Source organism: Grus americana, chromosome 6 (genome assembly GCF_028858705.1).
Source record: "Grus americana isolate bGruAme1 chromosome 6, bGruAme1.mat, whole genome shotgun sequence".
In the NCBI taxonomy this organism is placed as follows: Eukaryota; Metazoa; Chordata; class Aves; order Gruiformes; family Gruidae; genus Grus; species Grus americana.
The window spans coordinates 39002962-39021411 of NC_072857.1; the positions used below are offsets into that span (position 1 = coordinate 39002962).

The 18450-nt window shown below is 36.5% G+C and overlaps 1 protein-coding gene across 1 annotated transcript in view; it reads left to right on the forward strand.

Moving 5' to 3' along the window:
* SPAG16 (sperm associated antigen 16) overlaps positions 1–18450 on the forward strand; it is a 407293-nt gene that overhangs the window by 47397 nt on the left and 341446 nt on the right. Inside the window, 1 exon segment of the mRNA XM_054830796.1 lies at positions 17934–18064. Within this exon segment, the coding sequence (XP_054686771.1) occupies positions 17934–18064 (131 nt within the window).

Here is an 18450-nt window from a genome sequence, read left to right on the forward strand (position 1 = left end):
CCTGCCAGCAGGAATAGGTTTTATACGCAGATCCAAAAGACACTTTCCAGAAATGCTGTTGTTTCTGAAACTACTCCTGGCCTTATGTTGTTGTTTTCACTGTAAGAACACTTTTGAAATACATGGCAATTGGAGTAGGACTTAAAATGGGAAAGGTGGCAGGGCAGGTCTCTCTCTTTCTGTATAACTGGAATAGTTACGTTGCACACTGTTTTCCACATACCATGTAAGTACCCAGGAATACCTGGAAACTAGAAAAAGAATAATAGAGTGAAAGGTTGGTAAGAACATGGTGGATGACTATGAACTGCAAGTAAACAAAAAGTGAGGCAAAGATACAGATTATAGGTGATAAAAAATAAGGGGACGGAAGATTATTATGACTTAGAATTTCAGAGGACAAAAGTAGAGCAAAAAAGCTACAGTTAAATTTGTGGAAAGGAGTAGCAGAATTTTTATGTTATGAAAAAACCAGAATGAGAGAAGACTTCTGATACAGGTAGAATATTGGCAAAGGAAATCTAATTTACCTGCTCCTATGCATTTAGGTTTACTGTACAGAGCAAGGTGTTAAAATCGCTTGCTGTCCTAAAGCTTTTACTAAAGTCAGAGAAGGATGCGAAGAAGATGAGGTAGAAGATGGACATTTACTAAAGCAACTTATTTCTTAATACAAATGGGAGAAAAATTGAGATTTATTACATTTTTGTATGGGTTATTACTGTGGTTAAGGGAGAGTCATACCTGCTCAGGCATATTCAAAGGGCAGTTAGGCATAATTTTATGGCCAGTGAATCAGGGCTCAAGGGAGAGTTCGAGCTACTGTAGATTCCCCAGAATTGGGAAGGTTACTAGAAAAGCCTTTGCTAGGGGAGTAGATGAAGGAAACAAAAGCAATAGTTTAAGATCTAAGGATAGTCAAAATAACTTGGAAAGAAGGTACTTTCCTAAAAAGCTGGGCAATATGTACTGTTACACACTTTATTTTACTTATTTTATTTTTCTCTAAACTAATTTATATGCTGCTAGGTTCTGTATGCTTTAAGGCAGAATTCTTTGGAGTGTTTACTTCTCAGCCTGGTTTTTTTCCCCACTAGTGTCTCACTCCCCTTACATCCAGACTGTCTTTTTAGTTTTTCTGAAATTTTTTTTTTATCCAGAGTCTATCTCTAGAAATGTCTTGTAAATTAGAACAGGCTGGTGCAGATAAATTTTTCTGGGTAGTTGTTGGGTTTTATCTCTCTCCGTGGTAGATTTCTGGTTTTGTCTTTTCAAGCATTAGGCTCAAAACTGTGGTCAGTGAACTCTGTAGGGTTTTACCCACTTGTATCTCATAACTGGCCATGCTACTACTCTCCAAGCCCACAGAGGTATATTGATATATAGCACTCTTAAAAATTAATAAAGCTAATGCCCACATTCTTCATACTCATCCTGTGTGGAGCTACTGATGAATGAAACTTGACATCTCCAATAAAAGCTTTGAAACTGTTAAGGCAGTGCCCAAGTGCCTAGACTTAGAAGGAAATTGCAAGTTGTCTTGAATCTGTCTGCAGATGAGCAGTTGTGGAGAACTGGTTTCAGATATTCCCTCTGACCTTGTCAGAGGGGATGGAACAGAAAGCTGCTGTGTATGAAAGGGTAGCTCTACACTTTGAAGAGGGAGACAAAAAAAGAAATAGAATCTAGTTCCATTTCAAAATTGAGTTGGTTTTGAGGGGCTAATGGTAATAAAAAGCAATACAAACTGTTACTTGCATTTTTCCTAAGGAGATATGATTTTGAATACAAAAAAAGAACAGATCTATTGGGTAAACCATTGCTGGTTTTCAGAGTAAAACTCATTTTAGGTCCCCATGCCATCTGTCCTAACCCACATAAACGAATTACTTTTCTATTGAGAGTACACAGACTAAGTTTCAAGAATTGAATAACATCTTGCAGTTTTTGATATCCCACATGAAAGCTCAGTCTGTCAGTCCTGTAACTTAGGAGTCAGGTGGTAATAAACTAATTCCATTCTTTCATCTCCTTCTGTACGAAGAAATTGTCTCAGTGAGATTGTGCCAGCAATCTGTGGATGCTTCCAAAACTATCTTTAAGATGTAAAAAGTGACTTGTGAAATGGAGAACTAAAATCATACAGAAAACTAAACAGTGTATATGATTAGTACTAATATTAATACAAATTATCCTGTGATTGTAGAAGATAGATTTATCTACATTAAGCAATTGTACAAAATCAACATAAATAATGTTACTAATATGGTAAAGTCTGACGCAAAGCCTTAAATGGAGAATCATCATATGTTTTCAGAGATATTTTTTTTCTCATAAGCTATTTAGCATTTTTATATGTGACTCAGGAAAAAAAGAATCTAAAAAATCTGATTAGAATTTGATTCAGTGCTACTGATAAAGCTAACAGATTAGGCATTGGAGAGGTCTTATTTCATGAAGAGACCAGGTAAATGAGGAGGGGAAGTCTGGATCACTTGGTAAACTAAATAGAAATCAAAATCTACTTTTTCACTACAGTGTCGGTTAAAGTTCATAGTGTGAATTGGAAGGGACCTTGAAAGGTCACCTAGTCCAGTCCTCCCTGCAATGAGCAAGGACACCTTGAACTACACCAAGTTTAGTTAAGCAGTTCTTCATCATTGACTGTGACAAAGGGAACAAAATACATTCTTAATAGGACTGTTTACTTAGCAGACAAACGTAGAATAGGATTTGGTAGGTGAAAAGTGAATTTAAGGACATTCTGTGGTAGAAATAGAGTGTTGCTTTTTGAGAGAATGTAGTTAGGCATTTCACAAAAGTACTGGCAGTTACAGTAAATTCTTCAGTCTTGAAAAAACTGACACTTTCTAAATAATGGCTTTTTTTAAGCTATGTCTAGCTCAAGTAGAAATTAATTCAAGAAAGTGCGATGGCCTGGGTTTTATGTGGTCCAAAATAAATTACAGACGTTGTCTGGTCTGGCTTTATCATCTATGTCTTGATGAATTTAGAACAGACTGACTTCTTTGCACCTTAAGGCAGTTTTTAGCAGTTTCAGTTTCACTGCTGGCATGTTTGTGAAGTCAGTCTGGCAGTCCCTCACATATTCCGTAGTATCCACTTCCTGCAGTGCTGCAAATATTTGTGCTGATTTACAGTGATAGATAATCAGCATTAATGCTATTTGATATAGTACTTATTGCTAACAACTATTGTAATCAATTAATTAGCTTTTTATTATAAAGAATCCATTACTCTCCAGTATTGGCAAGTTGAGTGATTTGTACCTGGATGTCAAAGTACTCTTACAGCTTTGTTTTCATTATTTATCATTTTGGGGAGCTTGGAATAATGGTTACTACCTGTCCTGAAACTGAATTGGTATGATTAAATGCAAAGGGGAGTAATATGGACAGCATCTGTAAAGGATAATTGCAAATAAATCAATAACTAATGGTCCCTGAATGTGTTGACTAGTTCATTGTAGTGATATACAGACCTTTGTAAACCCTGTGTGCCATGTAACAGTTATTCAGATGATTGCAATATGTACTTTAGTCATGTGAAAAATTAGTGTGTACTAGATACTGAGAGTATAAATGCAGTTTTTGAGGTTCCCAACAATTCCTTAGAAGTAGAGCATTAATTTCAGGAAAAACAAAACATCGTTAGTATTTGGAAAGTTAATACAAGAATGGTGAACTTTAAAACTTATTTGAATGCTAGCATCAATATTCGGACATTACTAGTGGTAGGAGAATCTTTAGGAGAAGATAAGCTTTTTTGGTTATTAGAAGTGCAAGATAGGATCTTGTCAAACTAAATCACCCAAACAAAGAATAGATTTTTTCCACACTTTCTTACAGCATGTGTGTTAGAAGTAAAATCAAAATTAGTTCAGATGAACTGTACTTTGGAACATCCGTAAATGAATGTGTGATATTGTACTAGCTTCTAAGGAATTTTGTCCTCTCTTGCCACTGCTGTTTCTATAAAGTTTTCCACTTGCACTCACGTGATGTTTTGGGCACGTTTTGCTGGCACTGTTTCATCTTATTTTGCACAGTATTTGTAGGGACAGTGCTTACAGTTCTGAGACTCTAACCATGTGTCATTGCTCCTTAGCTTAAAGAGACAATCTATGTGAACAGTCTCTCTAAAATTGCTGGTAACCCCGGGAAAACTACATGTAAAGCAGAAGAATGTAGCAATTTTTTCTGGATGGGGTTTGAGTTTCATGGTAAATCTGTCTAATAGCTTATGTGCTAAGAAAATTCTTTTGATGAAGATCTTGCTGTTATTTCAGAACTCTTAGGCTTGTAATTTTGCAATCTTGATCAATGGGAAGATGCTCCTTGTGAAAGACATACCACATGTGCTGGAGGAAGGATTAGTGAAGAAACATTTGGTGGTATTTTGTAGCATCTAAACATTTTGATAGCTGATGAAACTGATGTTCATTTTAATTACGATATTTTGGACTAAACTTCACAATGATTTAACAAGTCTGTGTTGGGAAAATATTATAAATTAATTCTAATAATTATAAATCAGTATTTGACATGCCAGCATTAAACATGACAGGGCCTGTATGGGTAGGAGACTTTTCATTTTCTATTTCTTTTAATCAGTGCTTATGTCAAGTAGCAACACTTTCTTTAAAGAGTAATTATTTTTGGTTTTCTAGTTTGAAGAAAAACATCCGCTACATGTATTAATACTTAAAATTGGTAAACTCAGATTTTTCCTTTTGCTTCATGTCTTACATGCTCGTTTTATATGTGGACATACAGGTATGTGTGTATAAAATTATATATATTCTGTACATATGCAATACATATAGTCTTTATATAAGCTATTATAATTATTTTGTCTTCATTATAGAGCAATGCATTATTCCTACTGTTACATTTCCATATTTCCATAAACTGCATTTCAAGATATTTTAGCGTGGTCTTGCTATATTTAAAAAAAACAATGTTTGCCTATAAATCTGTCATCTACCCAGCCTACTGTGCAATTACAGTATCATTTTTCTAATGTGCACTGGGATTCTGTAGACATGGAGGGTAGATTTTTATAGTATCAGATATTTGGAAATCCTGTGTATTCCTCAATGGATAGAAAGGGGGAAAAACCCTCCAAAAAACCAAACCAACCAACCAAAAACCAGAACTGGTGACAGTCGGGATGAACTTTTCAAAATTAAATATTTGAGTGGAAAGGCAATATGGAAGAAATACGTTTCTGTGGAATTACCAGGTTAATACTGACATTTATATTATACTGTGTAAAAATAATAATTTTATGTCTTTAAACTGTTTAAAGTTTAAAATTACTTTGTTGCTTAGTTATTCTGATGGAAGTAGATGCAAGCTAAACTCTTAAAACTGTTTTAAAAGCACCTGGATTAATTAAAAATCATTAAGGCAAAACTTAGACCAAAAGTTTCTCTCCTGAAGATGGTTTATGGGTGTGATAGCTACTCGTTAATGCTATATCTTAAGAAGAAACTGGCTTATTTATGTTGTTCACTTATGCAGGCGCAGTCCGTCGCTGCGATTCGGGCCACTGGGAACTTGCACCTTTGATGCTGAACTGAAAGAGCCAAACCCTTCCTTAACGTAAGGATTTGAAATAGGTTGTGATTTAATAAAAATGATACCATGGTATTTGATACTGTACATCAATATGTATGATTTAAGGGACTTTTTGTACATTTAGATCTGAACATGTAATGTTTAATAACTAAAATAAAATTACTGTACAGATGGCAAAATGGGCATTGTAATCTTATTTACTGTCTCTTTGTTATTACTGTTGTTCCATTGTGAGCAGGGATAAAAGGTGCAGGGAAAATCCAGTTCAGGGGCATCAGAAAAATATGCCAAACAGCCAACAAGCCCGCAGGGCGTGAAGCAGAACATCAGTCCCCACGGTCACCAGCGCAATCCTCCGGTTGTCATCTTGGACAGCAGGCCAAAAGGTCATCAGCAGAACAGCCCCCGAAAGGCCCAGGAAGAACACGCGTAGCCTGAGTTTCATGTGATGTAAAAGGGAAAGGAACGCTGTCAGCTGCTGAGAGAAGGGCCGGGGATGATGACACTGGTGGTCAGGGTTGGGCAGCAACAGTATGTTCCCTGGTCCCCAAGGTATCACCAGCAGCAACCTGGCATCTGATGCTGAGATGTGTAGTTTACGCAAGGGAGTAAGTTTCTGCAGGGCAGAAACACAAAGATGGATAGGGTACAGTTGTGCTGTATGAAATAAACGCTAGGCTGCAGGCTAGGAAGTGGGCAGTGCTTGCCACAAGAGGCTCCGAGCTCCTCAGGCTGCTGAGCCGACCAGTTTCCCACACGGCCTGGTGCTGACACCGGGGACAAAGTGGCTGTGTAGCTTACAACTCCACCCCTTCCCAGGTAAGGTAAAGGGCCAGCTTTGTCTTGGTGATGACGTCAATATGTTATGTTTTCACAGCAAAACTATGCTAGAATGACAGGCAAAAAAAAAAAAAAAATCCAAGTTCTGTATTTGAGAAATGAAATACAGTTTCATTAAGCACATCAGAAAGTTGTTTTCATTTGATATGTTTTCTTTTTCACTTTGACCTCAGTCTAGCAATACAAATATTTTTATGGTAACTTATTGTATAACGTGTACTGGATTTAAGAGTGTCTTTATTCACATTTGTTAAATATATTTGTTCTTCTAATGCTAGGTTCCCAAGCAATGGGAACTAGCTCTAGCCCTAGGATCTTTAAATCCATTTGAGTACTGCAATGGAAAGAATCATACATTTGATATAGATTGTGATTTAATAAAAATGATACCATGGTATCTATGATACCGTACATCAATATGTGTGATCTAAGGGACTCTTTCTACATTTAGATCTGAACATGTGATGTTTAATAACTAATTTCTTGATTCATATGGCTGTTCTGAGAAAGCAAATGGAAATTAGACAACTTGTTTGAAGAAAACATCTACATTTGTTAATTGACTTTAGGATACTTCTGTAGTAAAGAATTAATATTAATCACTATGAACAATTTAAAAATGTATATAAAAAAGACAATACTGCAACATATTTTGGAATATGTCAGAAAACTGAAGTAACTTGATGTCTGTCATGTAATCAGCATTACCTTTTTAACATGCCTAATTGACTTGTATGGCATATGCAGCACGTACTGCTGTAACTTAAAATATTGCTGAAGTTTAATTGCACCGTAATCAAAATTTAAATTTACAAAATAAAATTATAATTGGTAGAAGTTTCTATATATTATTACACCATTGTTTATTTTAACATTGATCATAAATATAGTAGCTTTTTCAAGCATAGGCCTTTTAAAGGAAGGGAGAGGGAACATATTTGGGAAGAGCACGGTTATTTGTGACTTACAAATGTGCTATGAAAATTCAGGCAACCAAATGCATGCATCGTATCATCAGAATTTACTGCAGCATTTTCATTAACGTTTTATTTACGTCTCCTTGGCAAATGATCAACTGGGTTTTGTAACAGTGTTTTCACTTGTTGATGTAAGATTAAGTTGTATCTGTAGTTGTGCCGTGCATCTTTCCTGTGTGAACATAGGCATTGTTTTGTGCTTTGTAAAAGGTAGATTGCATGATAGATAATATATTTTGAAAAACAAATAGGAGCATATTCTATTGTTACGTTGTGGGGATGCTATGATGACAAGAATCAACAGATTCAGAATTGTTACTGGTAAAATAGTACTGAATTTATTCTTTCACCTATGATGATTTTACATTCATAATTCCTGTTAATGGTAATCACAAGTAGACATTTAAAATCCAGATGTATCAGTACCGGTATCTTAGAGTTATAATATTGAATCGTATAATTTTAAGTTAAGAAATCAATTTTAATTGCATGTATTAAGTTAAATTCCCACCATCAAGGAGTAGTAAATTAAAAGTTGAATTATCATTATATCATTTTGAGACTGTAGCTTAACTCAGAATTATTAGTACATTCATGTACTAGAATAACTTCACTGTGACTTCTCACTGACCTTATTGATTCAACAGAGACCATTGGTCATTCCGTATCCTGTTACAGACTAGATTATGTAAGCAAAAGAAGGGGCTAAAAGTACGTTTGAGGTAGCTGGGGTGGTAGAAGTGATTGAAGAAGCTGCATGTAGTATTTCTGCACACCATAGATATCCTTGCTAAGACAGAAGGTTCTTCAATGAATAGTTTATTTTGAGGACTGTTCCTTCTCTGGAGAAATAACCTATTCATCTTCATAAAGCTTAAGTATTTGTTTTCCATTCAGCGTGGGTGCAGAGCATCTTAAATCTACTAATTGTTCTGTGGTCAATGTCGAGCAAGCTCAAGGAGCCGTTCTGTGGTTCTCAGCTCTTGGTCCTGAGAGTCCAAGCTCTGTCCTCTAAGAAACTGTACAACTCACTGGGCTGCAAAGTCACCATCTATGCTCGGTTTCTTGTACATCGAGATGAATCTGTGATCTTTGTGAACGTTGTGACTTCCTTAGAGAGATCAGTTTCTAAAGCAAAATATTCTGAAACACCCATGGATGCCTGTTGTGCCAGTGGAGTCCCTACTCCCTTTCTGTGCTAGACTTTGGTTATAAATACTGAAGTGAATGTTTCCATTCGTCTCTAGTGTACAAATTATGTTAGTCCCCACATTTGAGCTGTGTGTTTATCCTTAACAGCATCATCCCCAATCCTGTTGCTTTAAACTGAGAAATGTGATTTGCTTAGGTATTTGCTAACAAGTTTTTAAGTTTTAGCAGAAGCTAAATGTTACAGTTTTATTTCTGTAGGGTTTGGCAATATGTTTTGCATAGAAAATGTTTTTCCTTTTATACCGTTAACTTTCTGAAATAGTGGCAATAAAAGTTAAGCTGTAGTCCTAAAAATTGGAAGGAAGTGATTACACTTCAGTGATGGATCTTATAATTGTTAGATTCCTCGTATTCTTTAAATCCCTCAGATTATTAATCATTGGGAAATATGGTTTTAATAGCCATAATCAGAGAAACAAAATACTAGTGAAGTGCAGCAGCTTTCAATCTTCAAGTTTATCCTTTTTATAGTAGAAAATTTCTGTAAATTTATCAATGAATGCTAATAAGAGCTCTAGTCAAAAAGGTGTTAAGTGTCTGTGGTATAGTTGTACATTTAGAGTGGTACTGCTTTCTAGTTTCTTTACTGCATAGGCTACAGCTCTAGGAAGACTTGACTTGGCAGACCCTTAAAACTGACATTGTCGGGAGCAGTTTTGAGTTTAAATTTACCGTTAGCACCAGTTCATAAACTGTCTGAAGAGCCGCATGAATACACTAGCCCTGAACAGTTTTACCATTGCTTTTTTAATTAATCTGACTTTTACTACTATTATGTATTATGTTTAGTTTATATTTTTTTAAAAAAAAGGAAAAATTTTCAGGGTTATAAACTGAATAAGGAGGACTTATGTGGCCACAATCTTTGTAGGTGATTTTTATGTTTTTTATTAACAAGCCAAGCAAGACATAGTATGCAATAAAAGTTTTACTATGCTCTCCAGCTATTGCTTTCAACTTCCTTTCCTTACATATCAGATATTTGTAAAATAATTGTGATCATGATCAAAATAGTAAAATAATGTGCAAATGTGGTGTAGTTCAGTTACTATAGACACTAGAACATTTTGAAATTGTTTCAGTATTAAGAATCGTACAACATTGGCTACTGAATATTTTGCTGGTGGCATTCTATTCAGTGGATGCACTAAATATCTTCATTTTTTTCGTAGCCTGCTAGAAAAGGATACCTTATTCCATCAGTTACAGAAAACATGAAAAAGCCACTACTACATTTTGGCTGTATATTGGCTACTGTATTTTACATTAATTTTCTGTCACTCTTGCAGCAAAGCACTTAATACTCATTCAGTACTTTCCTGCTTACTATTTGGTTCCTTTTGCAGCCACCTATCTCTGTTGCACCATAACTAAGCTACTTGGAGAACAGAGTGGAGTATCAGGATTTTCATCATGGGAAAGAGAGAAACCAGGAGCAGGTTTCAATCTCTCTTGAAAACTGACTTTGAACTTTAAAATAAATGTAAGCAGTGTCTTATGTCATCTGAATATTGGTCATTATTCATGTCTTTCCTCAGGAATTGTCTGATTCTTGTAAAAACTAAAAGTTGAGGAAAAGTGAACTAGGGTTTGGAAATCTCATACTATAGTTTGCTTTTTTAAATGTTTTAGCTTATTTCACATACTTTATTTTTGATAGTTTGATGATTAAGATTTATTCATTGTGAGCAATTACAGCCAAGACTGTTTGCATTCTTATATATTTGTATTTCTAAAAATTCTTTTGTTTACTTTCGCTATTTGAAGGGAATTTGCTCTGCTCTTGTGGTTTGCTTTTGTAGATGAAGCCATGAGGTCTTGGGGCAGGAGAGGCTTTTATGAGTTCATGCGATCCTGGTTTCTACAGGGCTCCCTAGGTAAATCATAAGAATCAGTAGTAGATCCTTTTATTACTTGGGGGGTATAGACGGGTTTGCATTATTACCTTTGCCGAGAATCTACTGTTTGGATGTCTTCCCTGTGCCTATAGAAGAAATGAGGATAATGTTGCTTACTCTCTGCTGCTGCTGTTTGAGAGCTATGGAAGTACTACATGTAAATGGACTAAGGGTCATGGCTAACTTTATGGGCGGCTGACAGTCTGTTATTCCTGTAACTTTAGATAACAATGGTGGTGTAGTTTCTGAAGGACAGTTTGGGCAGGTGTGATGCGCCGTTTGCTTTTACCCTTGTCAGTGAATGAGGACATGCATTTGGACATGCATTCGGAACGGTTATGGTTCACAGAGATTCTTTCTGGAATGCTATTTTGACTGTAATGTTCCTTGCCTTAGATGATCAAGTAATAGGATGTTTAATTTCACAGGCAGGAAATATATTACTTTCTCTTTTATACTGATGTAAGAGAAAAGCTTAATAGCTTTTCATGTTCATCATAGTACAGATGTCTAGTACACTGCAGGTACAAGAGTGAACAAAACCATAATATATTGCTTTGGCTCCTTACCACTCAGTGCATGCATTTCTTGGATTTTTGGCATGCACGCTACCCCTGCTGATGCTGAAGTGGTGACAGTCTTTGCAATCAATGTTTGTAATAAATGTTTCACAAAGCCTTGTTATGCAAGATCTCAGGTTGTGCAATGGATTCTCTGTTACCCTTAGGATTTAGCGATTGAAAATAATAGAATAAGGATTAAACAATGATATTTCATTCCCAAAATTTGTTGGAGGAGGAGAGCTATCTTTGTATTACTATTCTTGAGCCTTTTTATTGTAGGAAGTTTATAGGATAAAGCTACCACATTTATTTCACAGTGATAAATATTTGTATCTGGGATAAATAAATCTATATTAACCTTTGTAATTTCATAGGTAGCTTGTTTGTGTGTTTTGAGGAGCTCAGAACTTGCATGCCTCACATAAATTGAAGTTCCGATGAAGCTTTGATAAATGAATACGTAGTAATATATTTTTGAAATGCTGTAAGAGAACACCTTAAGCTGGTATTGCTTCTAAACTCCTTTCTCAGGCAGGAAGTCAACTCAGCAACAAACATGGTATGTTTAAACCATGGCTTCCACCTGGTGTGTACTGGGGAGCTACTGAAGTCAGCAGATTCAGAAGTGATACCGCTGTTCCTGCCATTCAGACCCCGAAGTGTGAACCAGAACTATGAATTACCTCAACAACTGAGGCCAAATCTGATGTTTGAGTAAAATAAAGGATTATCACAGCAAAGGAGATGAAAACTATAGTTTCGGAAATACTTCAGAAATTCAGTAAGAAATGATAGAAACAATATTTTCATATTATCCTTTTCTTTTTACTATATTTGTGAAATTTACAGCAGTATCTCCTGAAGTAGTATCTGGGGTTTTTTTCTACTGAAAAATGCAAGACTTTCAGTCACATTGGTTCAGAGTGCTTAGACTTTCCTAGAATTGTTTCAGTCTGCAACGAGTATGTCTGGTTACATTTAGTAGTTGTTTCTGTTCCAGAAAGTGAATGAGACACAGTTTACAAAAAGCATGTTGATTGTATGCTTTTTTATGTTATTCTAGTTCAAAGTTGTAACTTGTGAAAGGTAAAACTTCCTAAGACAAGGAGTACATAAAGCTTCGAAGATTTGCACGAATGCAGTGGCAGGTACTGGGATTATAGTCACTTCTAGCTAGCCTCTTTGCTCTTTAGGCTGTGTATAATAAATACTCCAGACTCATTTTAATCACTCCCAAATTTGGAAAATGTATGGATTTTTCTTGAAATGGGCTTCAGAGATCTGCAGAAATATTATGGCTGAAACACAATCACAACTTGACATGTATTCCTATAAAAATGTGTAACTTTGGCCACAAACATATTAGGATTCCTTCCTGGAATAACAATGCAAGATGGAAGTAATCTTTAATCTTTACTTATTTGTACTTCACATATTTATTTCCTAATTCTGAATGTTTCTGATTTTGTTTAGCTTTTTCCCAACATAGTTAACCTTTCTCTCCAAAACTGTTATCTCTGAGATAAGAATTTTTAATTCTGTTAACTATCTTCCACATATTTCAAATGGTATTTTAAGAATTTAGGTGTTCATTTGAAGTTGATTTTCTTTATAGGCTCCTTTTGGCGGCTTAGTACACCCCTAAATACACCTAAATGGAAATATAGAAAACATATTTAAACAGATGGCTAATCTATGTGAAATGGCTCATTTAAGAGATAGATGTTTAGCTAGCACCTTAGTACAAGATGTAGGTATTTTGCTAATACCTGAGTTAAGACAATAAAGGATGATTTTGATTGTGTGCTCTCCATGACTTCCACATTCTGTCTTCCTCTCCACTCAGAAGAAAGACTAGTCTCCTATGTCACTCACCATTCCAAGTCCCTGCCTTTCCATGGAAACAGTCCAGTGTCCTGGGCATGGGATTTCTGAGCAGCACTAAGGCAACTTGAAGCTAAAGTTTTGCGTATCTATAAAAGCTTACAAAATAATTGCATAGGATAATAATATTGAGAGCAAACAGAACTCTGTATGTGGGGTTTTTAGGTTTAGAGAGGAAAGATAAGTATTGTTTAGAACAGTGAACATCTACAGCTTCTGTGAGATGCAGTCTTTTTTTTATCAAGTACAAAAAAAAAAAAAGGAAAAACTAGATTTTGGGGTGGTTTTGTTAGGCTATATTTGTGATTGAAACCTTAGTCCACTGAAGAAATATCTTCTAGGTCTTGGATCTGTAATAGATGCACTTGCACTGATCATTAAGTTATTAGCTTGATTATTTTCATAATACTTTTAAAAGTTTGACTCAGGTTAGTAGCATCCTTATAGAACACGTGGTGTAGAGAGCTTCTGAAATGGGAAACAAAATTATACTCTCTTGATAGTCTGTAGTTCTGAAATTTGCTGTACCCTCATTCCTGCAAATTAACAGAATGGCTGCCATCAAGTTAAGTGCAAACAAATTCTAAAGAAAAGTTAGTGATTATCTCTGCTGTGTGTGTACATTTTCAGATTAAAATACATTGATTTTATTCCATTCCTAATCTTAGTGGTTGATGGGCATTTCAAAGAGTACAGTAATTTCAGTCTTTTCCTTTAAAGCTTCTCACAGCAGGATGTCCTGAAAACATTGCAAACATGAATGATCAGCCAAGTCTTCAGAAAACTGTATAGTCTTTGTAAGTGGTTTTCTAATGACGAGTGTAGTCCTTTAAAATATATTGTGCACAGTTACCCTCCTTACATTCTTTAATGACAATCTATTTTTAATAAAGCCATTTAGCTTGGTTAATTAGACTTAGTAATAAATCTAGTCTGCTGACTAATCTCAGAAAATATTTTAGACCACACTGATTGTAAATGAGGCTGCTAAATGTATGTATAATGCTGATAAAAAGCCGAAATACATAATACTTCCAAGAAAAGTCTTTTGAATACAGAAGATCTGCCTCTTGATGCAAGTCATGGAGGTCACCTTCATGGAAAATAGTGGTAGAAAAAAAAAAATAGGCCATGGAAAATAGCCTATGCCAGTAATCTCACAGAGGGAAGCTGATAAAAACCTTCATTCCCAGTCCTAGTCCAGTGTTTTGTCAGCAGTATGACATTTATCTTGTCCAATTTTTTTTCTTGAGGCTTCTTGCAACCATTGAAGCTTCTTTCTTTGCAATTTAGCTCTGTGTTGTGATACAGCTTCTCTTCACTGCCTGATGTACCTGGAAGCTTTTTCGTCCTTGTCCTCAGCTCCTGAAGTCTCAGGTCAAAGTAGATCATTGTTAATGCCACCTATACTGGTACCTTCTACCACATTGTACTAAGCACATGTAATTCACTCTTGGAACTTACAACAGAGTTTTTTCAGCTTTTCGAAGAATATCACTGGAGCAGTCTGTAAAGCTCAGCTCAGTAGTACTTGATCATACTTGTGTAGTCCCCTTTTTGGGACACGGCAACTGTGCATAGGTGAGACCAAGTGGGCTGTATGCTTGTGACATCAGACCATGATCTGCTTCTGATCGCACTGTACAGTGACCTGTGATAGGTCAGCGACTTACTCTGTGTCCAATATGAAAAATACATGCATTTAGTTCTGTCAGTTTAGCTCCATCAGCCAGTTCTCTAGTAACAGCTTTTTGTTTTGGTCTGGAGAATTTATTTGTAATTTTGAAGCATATGGTTAATCAATAATACCTTGATGCTCAAATGTAGTTAATACCCTCACAGGCAGATAGGGACAAAAAAAAAAAAAAAAAAAAACCAAAACCTCCAACTGCCCAGCCACTGGCTCATTCTTCCCCAGCGGAATGGGGGAGAGAAATGGAAAAGTAAAAGTGAGAAAACTCGTGGGTTGAGAAAAAGACAGTGTAATAGGTAAAGCCAAAGCCGCGCGTGCCTGTAAAGCAAACCAAGGAACTCATTCCCCACTTCCCAAGGGCCGGCAGGTGTTCAGCCATCCCCAGGAAAGCAGGGCTCCATCACGTGTGACGGTGACTTGGGAAGACAAACGCCATCACTCCGAACATGTCCCTCCCCTTCCATCTTCTTCCCCCAGCCCTATATGCTGAGCATGACACCACATGGTATGGAATATCCCTTTGGTCAGTTGGGGTCAGCTGTCCGGCTGTGTCCCCTCCCAGCTCCTTGTGCACCCCCAGCCCACTCGCTGGTGGGGTGGGGTGGGGTGAGGAGCAGAAAAGGCCTTGGCTCTGTGTGAGCACTGCTCGGCAGGAGCAAAAACATCCCTGTGTTATCAACATGGTTTTCAGCACAGATCCAAAACACAGCCCCATAGGAGCTGCTATGAAGAAAATTAACTGTCCGGGCCAAAACCAGCACAGCTGATCTTTTTGAAGTCATGTTATGAGTTTTGAATACCATTGTACGCCGCTTACCTGCCTAAAAACCTGAACAGTTATTTCAAGCTGATTGTAAACGACAAGTGCAAATGATGATATCCAGATAGCTATTTGAAAGTAGTCTGAAGTCGTCTTCTTTAACTTGAATGTCAGTATGAAGGCCTGTTTTCTCTAATTCAGGGCCAGTTTCTTTATTTTATCCTGAATAATTTCCTAGTTCCCTGTATGGGAAAGCTGATGTGTTTCCTTCTCTCCAGAATCCTTCTCACGCTGCAGTCTCTTCTGCCCCTTAGTAGCAAGAACATCTCCGTATTGTCCAGGGGACCAGATTTTCTGCTCCTAAGCTGGTACAGTCCAGCAATAATTCCATAGTTCTCGCCCCCTCTAGGTTAACTGCTGGAGCTGAAGAAAACTGGGCTAACAGCTCAGGGTATTTTAGTATTCTGTTGGTGTTCAGTATTTTTGCATTCTCCTGTCTGCTCAGTATGTATATCTGAAGGATTTGGACCTTTTTGGGAATCCATTCCTGCAGTGGATCTTAAGCACGTTATCCATGAATCTTTGCTGAGCAATCCACTTCAATCAACATCTGATTTTGCCTTCCATTATCTGATGATGAGGATGTTTTTCTTGATGATTGTCACTCCTACCAGATGAGAGAATTCTGTATAGCATACTCTTAAGATGTCCTATTCCACGTGGATAAAGTTATCTTCAGAGTTCATTTTAAATTCATGTGTAATGCATAATTAGTTTCATCTGAATTACAAAATTAGCTTTCCTCCTTGTTCTTGAAGCCACAGACTTCCAGGACTGAGACCTTCCAGGTCCTAATGTTAGGGCTGTCTTTTTCCTTTTATGATGGGTGAACAAGAGCCTTCAAGAAAGGACTTTGCATCAGGTCTGTAACTGATTTTTTAGAGGCAGATGCTGTCTCCCTGGGTTGCTGCTTTGGAGAGGCTGTTAGAAAGCTGCAAATCTGGCGCTGCCTGCTGGTGTAGTCAATGCTGTTGAACAGCATCAGCAGCTGACTTGGAAAATGTCCCCTCTGCATGGCAGCCTGGAGTTCCAGTTCCCTCTTCAACAGGTGTTACTACCTTGGGGAATTTTTGGGGGGATTATGTGGTATGTGTGAAACTGGTCTGTCGGTCTTTATTCAAGTAGAGAAAAGGATCTTATCCAAATAATCACGATCTTTGGGAAATAGTACCTGGAGTTACTCACAATCTAGATCTACATATATACATGAAGTCAAAGGAGAAAAAAGGTTATTTACATGTAGCTGCTCTCCTTTGCATTGGATTGTTTATATGTGCATACGCAGCCCTCCTCTCTCTGTGTTTGCCTCATTTTTTCTACTTATAATCATAGTGGAAACTGTTTCATTTAGCCGATAAATCAGTGATTACAGATCACGCTGCGCTGAGCTTGATAGTTGGACTGAACTTTATTCTTTTCATGTCTGGTATGGGACGTATGCATAGGAAAAGTCAAGAGAAGGAAATAAAATATAAATGGAGTGATTTGGACAATGCGAGTAGTTCTTCCATTCCAAACTGAGGAGCTTTCCAGCTGCCAGTTGATGAAATGGAAAGGTTTCTAGAAGTTAACTTCTTTTAATCATGAGATGGTCCAGTGCAGGGTAGATCACTGCATCTTAAATTGGCAGTTTTAAACATACTGTTAAACAATGTTAAAACATTTTTTTGTTTAAGGAAAAATAATTTATTTACCTGAATTTTGTCTGTCTTCCACAAAATACTTCCTAAAAACAGAGGTTGTCCTGAATTTAATGTAAGGTATTTTATACTAACGATGTAACAGCCTTCCTTTTTAAACATCATATCTTCTAGTAGCAAGTACATAAATTACATTCACAATAAAAGTATCAGGCCAAGTTTTTCTCACTTACACCCACATCATTATGCAAACTTTGTTATGAGTATAAATGACAGAAACACAGTAAAGAATGGCAAATAGAATTTTGCTGTAGCCACAGTGTTGAGTTGCTTCTTTCCCATTGCTGCTGTGTTGAACTACATAAGTGGGTTTTTTCCTGTTTTGGGGGAAGAAGAGGTTTTGCTGGTATAAATGGTGAATGTATATTTGATTGCAGATAATGATTAGTACTGATGGCTGATCTCTTTCTAGAGCAATGCTGTTTTGATATAACTGTCCAGAAGTTAACTCGTAGGAATGTAATTTTAAAAGAAGAAAACCCTAATAAATCTTACAGTATTCAGTTGTTCACTACAGACCCCCAGACTTTCCGTTATGCCTGCACTCAGCTTTAACAATATGTATCAACATTAATTAACCAGGACAACAGTGATTTAAAAAAATAGATGAAAATTGAACAGAGGAGAAAAATAGAGTGGAAGAATGAGTCAAAATTGTGTTTTCAAAATAGTAACATAGTAAGTAGTACATTGCATGAACTTACACCGCATTTCTGAGAATTAATAATTTTATTTTTCTCCAGGATTCAGAGTTCCCTGTTGATACTCAAGTGAACCCATACCTTGTGCATGCTAAAGAATATACCCAACCCCTGAAGTCTGGAGAGTATAAACTAAGCAACATTTTTAAAGTGCACAACTTAGCGGTGAGCTGGTAGGAACCATTAACAGTACATTAATTTTATTGTTATATACGTGTGGAGTTTTATTTTTCAACAGGTCATTGAGAAGCATTTGCTTTAAGTATATTTCTGAAAAACTACTGGCAGCAGTCAGGAGGACATTCTCTTTGAAGAATGTGAAAGTGGAAAAGATGATCGTGAAATTTAGTGGGAGTGTAAATACAGTAAAACACCTGGGCAGAACTGTTTACAGATTGAGATTCATCTTTTATGTAAAAGGGTGGGATTTGGTTAGTAGATATAAAAATGGGAACCAGAGATGACTATAAACTCAAGCTCTAGGAAACTGAATTATAATGCTGAATATTTTTGCAATTTGTATTTGATTGCAGTTTATTCCCTTGGGTCAAAAATCAGA